The sequence below is a fragment of the Gymnogyps californianus genome, chromosome 1, assembly GCF_018139145.2.
Source record: "Gymnogyps californianus isolate 813 chromosome 1, ASM1813914v2, whole genome shotgun sequence".
Taxonomy (NCBI): domain Eukaryota; kingdom Metazoa; phylum Chordata; class Aves; order Accipitriformes; family Cathartidae; genus Gymnogyps; species Gymnogyps californianus.
In genome coordinates, this window is record NC_059471.1 from 165943633 (window position 1) to 165955943 (window position 12311).

Here is a 12311-nt window from a genome sequence, read left to right on the forward strand (position 1 = left end):
GAATCCCATGATGGTGAACCCTCTTTTTTGTACAACAAATGGATACTGGCCACCCCTCCCTCCCCCCGATATCTGGTTACCTTAACTCTTTTATTTTATTTTATTTTATTTTTAGAACTGTTTAGTTGAATGTTGCAGTTGTCCTTACTGGTTAAAGATACTGAAACTAACAAGAAACTGCTAGGGGTTTTTTAATGTTCAAATCTGCCGCCACCCAAATAATAGAAGCACCATGTGGTCATGTTCTACATCTTACTGCGTTTATGTTCCTGTGTGTTAGCAAGTAAGTTCCTGAGTCAGGAAATTCTGCCTTTCCAAGAGAATACCTGCTCTCCTGAGAGAGTGAACTGGCTTAAATGTTTTTCTGAATTAAAATTGAAGGAGTTAGTGGAAAAGTATGCAAAATAGTTGTTTTTCCGTTGTGAAGACATTGAGGAAACACAATTTTTTTGTGCATGGTGATACTTCTGTATTGTCCTTTTCTGTTGTCATAGTGAGGCACTAGTCCTTCTATGTACTGTTTATTTCTCTTTAGTACTTTGAAGTGATATACTTAGAAATTTGCTCTGAGTTCTGTATTTGCAATGCTGTAATTCGTGGATAATACTTCTAAAGTACTTTTGGAAAATCAGTTGGACAATAGAGGTAGAAGTAACTGCATCATAATTGCTTTTTTGTACATTGCAAAATTTTAATGCAAATTTGTTTTCCTTTTGCAACAGGTTCTGACTGTAAATCTGTGGCTGGACCAGTTAATTCATCACCTGAGATTAGCCTGAGATGGGAAAGTGGGCCTAGTGCTGTCATACATTCTCTGCTGGCTGTAAAAAATGGTTTTCTTCAGTGTCATGTAGAGAACTTCAGTGCTGAATTTCTAACGTCTTCCCTCACAAACATTCAGCATTTTCTAGAAGATGAAACTGTCGCAGAAGTGATGCCTATGAAGATAAAAGTTTCTAATGCAAGGATTAATTTAAAAGTATGTTAACAATAAGCTATTTGGCTGCTCTAAAGAAATTGTGTTCTTGTTTCTTTGATGATAAACTACTAATCTGGATACAGTTAACTTCAAAGAAACTGCTATCGTGCTCTGGAAGGTCTTTAGATAACACTAAAACAATTTAAAAATCCATAGATTTGGTTAGCTCTGTGGTATGCCTAGAGGCTAATTCTCTGCATGATGAAGCTATTTATATGAATTAATATTTTATACTTTTTTCCTCCTCTCCCAGTCTCTTTTGTAGAGTGACAAGTGTCTGGGAGTTTTTATAGGTAAGGTATACCGAGTTCATAGAGGCACAATGTGGGTTTTTCTGGTTGGGCTTTTTTGCTTAGCATAGTAATGGTTTTCTAATTACAAAACACAGATTTTTAGAGGTTAATTCTCTCTCCTACTTAGAGGAGTTCTTGCAATGAAAGTTCAGTACAAAAGAAGGAAAAAGGTTATGGGAATTCCAGTTCAAACCACTTGAATACTGTTTCTTAGAACCCAGATTTCATGTTCTGCCTTACCTAGAAACAGATACTAAATAATGCAAGCTTTTCTCACCACCGTAGCTTAAAATAGTAACATTAAGAGGACACTCCTGCTCAAGTCTCCTAGGGGATTTTCTTTCAGACATTTAAAGGAGATGGTGAGTTCTGTGCTGCACAACCATTGAATATAAAGATACGGACACTTTTTGGGGGAGGGGCAGGGTGGGATGGGGACACACAACCAAAAAACAAACATAAATATTAGATAATTATAGCATTGCTTTGGAAATTAATAATCACCCATATAAACTTCAAACAAAGTGAGGACTGGAATAGCAGTTCCAGTTCTGCATCTGGGGCTAAGACCTTGATTCTGCTAAGATCGTTCTTGACTGGAAGGGCAATTGTTATCTCTATGGTGTTCTACTCAGTGCATCAGTATTCCCTCCCTCCATGATGCAGTTTTTCCATCCCCTGAGGATCCTTAGGCACTCCTTTAGAGCCGTTTCTACTACAGGAGTAGCACAAGCACTTTCTGTAAGAGCGTGGATCTGTTCCTCAGATTTCAGCGTATCACAAACGTGAATGCCCAAATGCAAAAAGGAAAGTCTTAATATATAGTCATTTAAATTTAAAAACAGGATTGTGCTGGTTTATTGGCAAGAAGGCAGACTTAAGCAAAATGTTCTTGAGGAAGCAGCTGTTTAAGGTGGGGAATATACATTAATAAACCGGCAATAAGAGTGTGGTTGGCAGCAAAAGCACTGAAGTGCTCACTCAGCAGTGCACACAAGTCACAGTGAAGTTACTCATGATGGCTGACAAACTGCAAATTTGACATACAGATGATTCATTTCTATAGAGTTGTGGGGTAATAAAGAGCAAGAGGATATGGCTCAAATTTATGCTGCATTGCCTATTCAATGCAGTATATTCTTCTCTTTCTTCTGCATGAGACTTGATGCAGTGTGTTTCATGGAGGGGAAGACTTTAAGAAAGGTTATTTTATTTTTTGCATTTTCTACGGCAGTCTCAGTGCTGTTCCAAGAAACTTTGGCAGTTATATCTCAACAGCTTTCTTGCTATGTGCTTAATGCTGGTGTGTATAGTTTCTGATTACACTGGCTGTGTTGTTCTGCTTGACAGGGATAATGAACTATAAAGACTTCCTGGGGAGACCCCAAAAGAAGTAATTTGTGAAGTTTCTCTTCTGTTGAGTACAGTAATATAACTGAACTGCAGCTGGTGTCATCCCAAACTAAATTCTAAAAAGACAAAATCCGCTCAAGAACGATAGCTGTAGCCATTCAATCTTTAAGTAGTTCAAGGGAAAATCAGATACTATATAGTGCAGGCTTCTTATCTCTGACTCTGAGAGCTCCTGAGCTAAAGAATGTCTTGAGTTGGGATATAATCTTATTGAGATGTCTATAAAAATACTTTGAAGTATTTTAGTCAGACTGTATATATTGAGTTCAGCAGACTTACTCCAGAGATAAATTTGGGCCTTTAATATGATCCCCAGGGAAAAAAATGGAGCAAAAGTTTAGTGGAGATCCCGTTAGAAAATTCTGCTCTGAAATGTTCCCTTTCAAGTTTCATTAAATCCACTTATGTTTAATTGAACATCTTAATTAGCTATTTTGATTTCCTGGTAAGCTCATTTTTGAATACTTGTATTTTTTAGGATGATAGTCCACGTGAAAATCTTAAGGCATCTGAGCTGGTGCCCATAAAACTACATATTGACATACTCTGGATAGAAAGAAATGATGATGGCTCTTTTCTCATTAGAGGTTTGTATGTTCCTGCACCTCGATATCTCAATATTATAAGTATTAATACTGTTTTTTCCCTTTGTGCAGACATGTGGGTAATAATGAAAAGATAAATGATGATAATTTGTGTAAGTTGTGTTGCCATATACCTTAATTCTAAGTATAGTCACATAGAGAAAAATTACCTTTTTGAATAGTGTATTGGCTGTGATAAACAAACCACAGCTGAATCAATCTGAGAGAAATAAAAATACGCATATCACTTCATGAGGATATGCTTCATCAGTGCATATCATTTTATCGTAAGTCTAAGGTTCCTTTGATTGACTACAAACCAAACAAAAGAAATTGCCTTTCTTTACAGATTACCAAGGTGGTTACCTGTTGTCTTTGTGGTTTTGTGTTACAAGTAGTAATAGAGAATATTGTAAAACAAAAGACTTTGAGAAGTACAAGTAGCAGTTTTCAATTCTGTATATTATGGTGGTGTCCTGGCAGCTCATCGCTGGGATTGCACTGAGACTTGTTATTTCAAACAGTGATTTAACGTCCTACTTTTCATGAAACATGTATACACTTACAGGTTTTTTCTACACATATGGGCAAATACTAAATACTTGTAACAAGGCAATACATTTAGAGCTGGAACTTTACTGTTGTCTTTCACAGATATGTCAAGGAATCATAGAGTAATCTAGGTTGGAAGAAGCCTCTAGAGGCCATCTGGTCCTACTCCTTGCTCAAAGCAGGTGCAGATTAGATTAAGTTGCTCAGTGCCCTGTCCAGTCCAGTTCTGAGCATCAAAAAGGCGATACCACAACCTGCTGTAAATAATCTGTCCCGGTGTTTGACCACCCTTATGGTTAATTTTTTTGGTAATGCCTCATTGGAATTTCCTTTGTTGCAGCTTGTGTCTATCGGCTCCTGTCCTGCCACCTCAAGACAGAGGTGCTGGGACACTTGCCAAGCACCTCAGGGAAGTCTGGTCCATCTTCTCTATGTTTCCTTCCACTAGGTAGGCAAAGGTGGCGTTAAGATCACCCCATAGATTATCTGGGCGGTCCTTTGCTGTCGGTATCTTTCTCACACTAGGGAATCCAAAACTGGATCCAGTATCCCATATGTGGTCTCACTGGTGCTGAGTATAGGGGAGTAATAACTTCCCTCACCTTGCTAGCTATACCCTTGCTAGTACAGCCTGTATGTGCCTGCTCTTTGCTGTCAGAGCTCACTGCTGACTCATGATAAATCTTGTTGACCAGGTCATTTCCTGCAATGTTGCTTTCTGTCCTGTCGGTCCCCGACCTGTAGTGGAGCAAGAGGTTATTTACTCCCAGCTGCAGGACTTCACACTGCCTTCCGCTGAACTTCATGAGGCTCCAGTCAGCCCGTTTCTCCAGCCTGTCCAGGTTCCTCTGAAAAACAGCCTTGCCCCTCAGTCAGTCACCCTTCAATTTGGTATTGTTCACAAAATTGCGGAGGGTGCACCCACCCTTTCGTCCAGGTCCTGAATATATTAATCCAACAATATGCAATGTATTGTATGACTTGCGGAAGAGGAGGCTGCAGGGTGATCTTAATGCCCCCATCACCTCCCTGATGGGAAGGTATAGCAAAGATGGACCAGACTTCTCAGAGGTATGCTGTGGCATGATTTGCTGATATTTTAATTTCTCCACATTATCTTTTACATTGTTTGAGTGTTTAAAGAGGTTCAATGCATTTTGGCCATCTTTTTATACTAAACATTGGAAGAAATAGTAATTTAGTGAGAAAATACATAGTTTTAAAGTTTCTTTCAGCTCATATTTTTTCCCCTTTTTGCTGAAGTGCTTTGATCCCTGTTCTTGTCATGGATGGCTCAGGTGCAGTGACTTCAAAGGCATAGGTCAAATGTTATCTGCACTGCAGTGATTTATTTATCTGCCGTCCTACATTTTTGAGTCCTCACGTGTGTGTGTGTGGTGGGAGGAGGGGGTAATGAACAGAAAACTCTTGTTTAGAAGGAAATGTTTCAAAAAGAAAAAAACAACCCAGAGTATTTTTTTAGACTACTAAGAACCATGAGCCTCATTTTTTCCCTTGGTGTACAGCAGTGTATTTTAATAGGTGTTACAGTGCACTTCAGTTATAAATGCTATAGAAAGTTTCTTTAATGCCAAGTCATTAAAGTTATTTTCTAATTTAAAAACTTGATCCTGTAGGTTTATCTCACTGTGTCTTCAAATGTAAATGCAGTCTTCAGATCTGATTTGGACCTGGAGACAGTGTATTAATAGCACTATTAATAGTTCTCAAACTTCTAATTACTCAGAATGCATATTCTGTGGTGATGATACTGGCCAGTATAAAAACGTGATAATTTTCTTCAAGCTGGAAGCTACATATTGCTTCTTCTCATGCCTCCTTTCATTTCTCTCTTCCTCCAAAAGGCTATATGACTTTTTTTTTTATTCTTAAATTTGATTTTGGGAGGTAAATATAAATGTACTTAACATTACAAGTATGTTTGTTTAGGTGGTTTTAATTTTGTTCTGATGAGAATCAAACTTAAAAAAAAAAAAGACAACCAAAAAAACCCTAAGCACTACTCTTAAGTATCTTTCTGTGATACAGACAATCAAAGAGTAAATGATGTGTCAAAGATGAAGAGTTCAAGTAGTGCATTGCAGCAAGCAACTGGACCTGTTAGACATAAAAGACAGGACCAAGCCACGCAGACTACTTGTGAAATTCCCAGACCTTCTAAATCAATCAGGGATTCGGCTGACTTCCTTAAAAATGAGGTATTAGAATTCCTTTTGACTCCGCGTGCGCGCCCCCCCCCCCCCCCCCCCAATTATGTTACGTTCATTAATCATCATAATTGTTAGATTATTTGGGGGTGGGCTTGGGGGTTACTTCTGTTTAGAAATCTGTTTGAGATGGAAAATACGAATTATGGATATTATAGTATGGTTCAATACTTAGGCATGCAAAATAAATTTAATACTACTTTCTAAATAGGGTAATAATACACTGCAGGCTTTCTCCTTTACATCAGAGGGAGTTTTATGAGGGCGCAAGTCCCTTCTTCTCCCCATCTCCCTCATCCCTGTGCCACACAACTGCCAAAGATGAAGGACTACACTGTTAAGTCAGACCCTTACTAATCTGTCAATCATACCTGGATTTTTAATTGATAATGACAGAACCCGCACATCAATTTGGCTGTTTTTTCCACGGGGTAAGAATCCATTCCCAGAGCTCAGAACCTGGTGTCATTTCCACTCCGCTCCAGAATGGAAGTGGCGTAGCTAAAACACTGGGTATCTTGCCTTTTGAGCTAACTGCATCAACTTTCTCTATGTTCTACACTCAGTGACTGGCAAATCAGTCACAACTGACTCGGCCCCAACAAACCTGCACTCAGCAATGAATGTGAGCATATGGTATTTTAAAAGTTACTGCAATGGAAAAAATTGTCAGTACGCAGGAATACTAATAACGCTCTTTTCTAACCCGTTCATTTCAGCTTATTGAAGAAAATGAATGTCTCAAACAGGAACTAGCCAAAGCCAAAATGGCTCTTGCTGAGGTCCAAATGGAAAAAGATGCCCTGCTTCATCGTATAAAGAAGATGAATGTTGATCACCAGTAGGACAGTGTTCTGTTCGTGTAAGGCATCATCAACAGAACTTCAGGTGGTAGTGACATCTAAAATAGTTTGTAAATCGCTGGAAGACATGGTTATTTTTTTGTCACAAAGTTTTCTCATTACAAACAAAATGTTTATGAACTAGTTACTATTCCAAAATTATCATTAAACATTGTAACTTTTTTCAGCCCATTTTAAACTGAAATGACTTTGGAAAAATCAGTTTATACTGTACTTTATTAATTTACTGAAGAAAAAAAATGATATCATCTACTTTTAATATTATCAAAGGAGATGTTATTTTTAAAATGTTTTCTGAAAAGTGGATGGCTCAGCAATGAAAGAAGGTGCCTAGGTGCATAAATGAGTAAAATGTACCATGCCTCATTAACAAACTGTACCTCTGCTTGTTAAGGTTATGTTGTTTTATTATTACCGGAAGGTATCTATACAGGAGGTTACATTTGCACTATGATGATATGGGCTAGATCATCTAGAATAGTATAGCTACTGAAAATTAAAATACCAGCCCTCGACTGGCCCTAAATTCAGTGTAATTTGCCCAGAGAGGATTTTAAGAATAATCCTCTGGTGCTATAGAGTTCCATATACCCTTTCCATATGCACTCCTAAATGCTGGAGTGCACAGTAAAGCTGGAGAATTTAAGTAAGAGGGCACACTACTGGGCTTTCCTTCGGCATGAAGGTCCACTGTATCTGTACAGCTGATGTAATTTAGACATTCACATTTTTTTTTTCCTCTCTCTGTGATGAGGATATAGCCCTGCAATAGGATCCAGCCCTTTGTGAAAGGTGAGCTTTGAGCCATTTTGCATGCATGTCTGATTTCTGCACAACTCATCAGACATGCCCAAGGATTTGGTCCAATGTATTTAAATATGTAATGTCAATGCTTGGGGGGGGGGGGAATCCTACAGGGATTCATTAACTGTATATTGCTTTTTTTTGATAAAAAAGCTGTAGAGAATCATTTAATTACCCAATTAAATTGTGAGATTACATGAAATGTAACTATACAGTTTAAATCATGGGTGATTTGTACAAATTGAACAATAATTTTCAGCTAAAAACTGGTACAGATGAATAAATAAAAAAGCACAACACTGTAAAATAGAGAATATAAGAGTGTGCTTCTAAACAATTTAGGAAACAACATACAAACCCATAGATGCCTGTAAGAGATTGTTTTTGCTGGAAGTAAAAATGACTGAATAATTTAACTGGTGACCTTGAATCTGACAACTGAAACTCTTTTAATTGCTACAACAATTGTTTCCGCTCCATGGGATGTTTGAGGGAAGTTTTGTTTGTAGATACGCAGACAAATCTCAAAAAGTATTTAGTATCCTGTGGTTTGACTTTGCATATTCAGGCTGTCAAACTAGTTTTAATTGAAATGGTTTTCACTAAAACTTTTTGGAGGGCACATAATTTACGCTGCTGAAAATAGTTATTGAAAGTATGTAGATTTTAATCAAGAACTCTGTGAAAGAACTGGTTCAGGCACTATTTTAAAGCCTGCCTTATGAAACCCTAGTTTTGAAACTCCCTTTAATGCCCATGGAAATTTTTATCTTATTAGTCTGAATAAGATGAAAAAATATACACACAACTGTTTCTAATAGAAAAACTGAATATTTATATTTCAAAAGGTATTTAATACAACACAGTATTAAATATGAGTAGTCTAATTTCACACAAATATCATGTCAGATTCAGGGGAGGCGTTCTCAACTGGTTTAATTCTGATTGGTACTATTAAAGTCAGTAATTCTTACTCAGTTTATCCCTGCCAAGATCTAGTTAGAATTATTCTGAAGAAAGGAATGTATAGAGTGCTTAGTAGCATGTTGCTGGAATAACACATTGAGAATTGTCTAATTTTTAAAAAGAAATAAACAGCAATATCAAATGCCTGTTCTTATTACTGCATAAGCCAGTACCTGCTGCTTTTGACAACCAACCAACCCAACCCAAACCCAAAATAACCACCCAAACCAGCTCTTCTCAGTACAGATGTTGAAATTCAGGGTGTCACTTTCTTGCACTTCATTATAACTGAATACAGTTCTACTTCATAGCAGTTTTGCAGCAATGAGCATCATCTGTGGACAGTTCAGAAGAGATGGGTGTGCTTGGTTGTGGACTTGACATTACTGAGAGAGATAGTACTGCGTCACTCTGAAATGAGTTTTGCTATTGAAAAAATGCAGAGGGAGAGTTAGTTTATTAATGTTTGAAAGTACAAAGTTAAACTAAGCCTTAACAGGTTACACTAAAAATAGCGATTAAAGGCCTCAGATTAAATAAAAAGGCTTAATTCATTCTCAGGGCTCTGCTAGTGTTTGTAACCTCCCTAAATCCTAGATACGAAATGTGTACCATCAGTAGAGCCTCTTGAATGAAACACTGCTTTTATTCTGCAAAGAACTAAATGGAACAGAGTTTGGAGAACTTCAATGTATACAGAAAACTGACTCCAGAAGTCTTGCAGGCAAACTGTTGCCAAGTTTTATTTTACATTTTCTGTGGAAATTTAAACTGGTCTACAGATCAGCTTAATGCTCATTCAGCTTGTTTAGAAATACTGTTTTAATGTCTAATAAAGCTTTCAAGTTAGCTCACCTTGAAGAGGCTGTGCCCTTTCCCAGGCTAGGTCATTGAATCATTCTGGCATGCACTATTCCAGTTCTCACAGCAACTCTAACGTTGTTGGTAAGCACCAATTTTAAATCAAAATTATGTGGCCTTACAGAATTACTTATAAAAGGCATGTTGGAGAGGCACTTCATAGGGATCGTGCCTGTTCTCTGATGTCCCCACTCCGGCTTCATGACAGTAGCTATTCCAGTCCCTAGATTAAACCCACCATGGCTGTTGGCACAGGGGACCATGGTACTGCCTGGGAGGGAACGGAGGGAACTCCTTCCCCCCCCCCGCCCTGCTTCCCCACCCCCCTTCCCCCCCCCTTTTTCCTTTTTCCTTCCCCCCCTTTTTCCTTTTTCCTTCCCCCCCTTTTTCCTTTTTTCTCCCCCCCTTTTTTCTCCCCCCCTTCCCCCCCCTTTTTTACCCCCCCCCGCTTCCCCCCCCCCTTTTTTTTTTCCTTTTTTTTCCTGCCTAAGTTCTTTATTTCCTGGTGCCATTAGCCATGTCTCCCCTAGGAATTGACTTGGAGTCTTAAACTGGGGTCATAATTGATCTCTAAAGGATAATTGCTAGCTACAGAACACTTCCCAAGTCTGACTTGGTTACCTTTATCCATAATCAATTCATAATAAATGTAATGGGAATGCGACAACAAAGGTAAAGACTTTATCAAGCATCTACAATGTACAAGCAAGTACAAAATGTGCGAATGTACTGCAGAAGCAAACACCTTGCAGTGACCAGATTTCAGGTAAGTTATGATGGAGAAAACGGCTTCTGTATAAAAAATGTGCTCGTATTGGTCTAGTTCTTAAAACATTCATCACAAAATGCTTGAAGTAGATTTTCAGCTATCTGCAAATTTTAGAGAGTACTTCAGATTCTGATTCAGCTGTTGATATAAATCAATGTCTCTAACTATTGTAGGAACAGAAAATGACCCTGCTAATACGTTAAGTAGCAATGAAGTTGTGGGTACTTGCTGTGAAATCCACTAATCCATCCCTCTCAGTAGGGAAATGAGGTTTTTGACAGCCCTGCAACACAACCTTATCTTTTTGTTCTTCCTACCCGTGCCACTTCACTTTTGCTGACTAGCTTTTGAATAGCAGCCCCGTTTCCTCTGCCTCAGTGAAGATACCTGTCATTGTGAACCTAGTAGCAGGCTTTGTAGTGCTGAAGCACATCTCTAGTGTATTGAGGCAAGCACGTGGCTTCGAACGGTGCAGGCAATCTGCGCTAAACTGCACTCTGTTTAGTTTTGTGGTAGTGTACCTCCTGATCTTGTATTGCTCGTTAATGACATGGAGTCTGAAAGCGTGAGCAGCACAAAGATCATGTTAATCAGTATTAAGGGATGCAAAAAATGTATAGTGAAACGCTAGAAATAGTGGTCTTGTGCTGGAGGAACAAAGCTCTGTTTCTCAATCAAATTAAGAAAAAGCATAAATCTTAAGATTAATAGTAAATAGCAGCTGTGTACTTACAGTTCCATGTATTTTTTAGCATTCTGATATAAAAACTTCAAAACCTCACATTTCTAAAATTATTTTCTCTTTGCAATGTTTTAGTGAATTATTTAAATTTGATTGTCTCCTCATTGCAGAGGGCCAAACCTGCTGTCACTTTAGTGATTACGGATTTCTATAAGTTTCAATCAGCTTAAACTGCTTCATTGAGTGTAAGCAAGGGTTAGACATTGTATCTTTGAATTGTCTGGTTACTAATTAAAATCTGCTTATTGGCTATTGTGTATTTTGGATATAAAAAATCAGAACAATTTTAATTATGAAAGTTATTTTTGGAACACTTTAAAATTAATATTTAAAAAAGATTTTTGCAACTTCCAGCTTCTCAAATACTATATAACGTCTTGCAAGTATGTGTCACACTACGTGCTAGCTGAAACAAGTTGCAGGAAGCGAATCTTCAAAAATAACTAAACTCTTGATATCTTATGTTCTCTCCCAAAATAAAGGGAAACCTGCATCCCAAACAGATGAATCTCTCATATTGCCAGCTACTTCAATGGGTAAATATCAACTTTGTTAAAAGGTCGTTTTGGTTTTGTCTGTCGTTGCCCAAGCCATAGCTAACCAGTTACATTAAAGTATCTGTATTTTGTTATTTCTTCGCTATGTCCTGCCTTTCTTTTTGTTGCCATCACTCATTTTAATATGAGCAGAAGTGGAGCATATGTATTTCCTAAAGCTTTCCCCATGTAGTCTCAGTATTAAATCTTATGTTTTCTACAAATTTCTGAGAGCATCATTTTGGAAGTAAAAATAAGAAGCATCACAACTAGGTAAGAAACCACTGAAAATGCGGATTGCTTTACAAGGTGTATGAGATAAGGACTAATGCTGTGTCTTCTGTGAGAGTAAGCTCGTAGTGTGTGGGGCATAATGCATGAACTGGTTAATGCAGTTCTTCTAGGTTAGAGTATGTTTGAAACCACCATGATTTGATTTGATTTAGATGATTGGCAAGTATTTTAACCATTTGACAGAGACACGTGAACAAATGAGCACTTCAGAAGTAGTAGTCTGAGCCAGCAAGTGCTGAATAAAGCAGCAGCCTCTAAACAACTTACCTGTGGAGCAAATCTGGATGGCTTCACATTGTCTGCAAACCTCACTACACCATTACCATGGAAGGTGCAACTGTCATAAACACTTCTATCACAGTGTAATTATATTGTTCTAGTAACTGTTGGGGTTTTTGAGCACTGGAAAATATTTTTGCAATGAGAA

General features: G+C 37.9%; 1 protein-coding gene across 2 annotated transcripts in view; it reads left to right on the plus strand.

Annotated features, from left to right (window-relative positions):
- Nucleotides 1-7807, plus strand: part of BLTP3B (bridge-like lipid transfer protein family member 3B) — a 59291-nt gene extending 51484 nt beyond the window's left edge. For both annotated transcript variants that reach the window (XM_050896160.1, XM_050896151.1), the window contains exons 18-21: nucleotides 723-979; nucleotides 3164-3272; nucleotides 5871-6040; nucleotides 6769-7807. In XM_050896160.1, coding sequence (XP_050752117.1) covers nucleotides 723-979; nucleotides 3164-3272; nucleotides 5871-6040; nucleotides 6769-6894 — 662 coding nt within the window. In that variant the 3' untranslated portion in view covers nucleotides 6895-7807. The remainder of the gene's footprint in view (nucleotides 1-722; nucleotides 980-3163; nucleotides 3273-5870; nucleotides 6041-6768) is intronic.
- Nucleotides 7808-12311: the final 4504 nt, after the last annotated feature.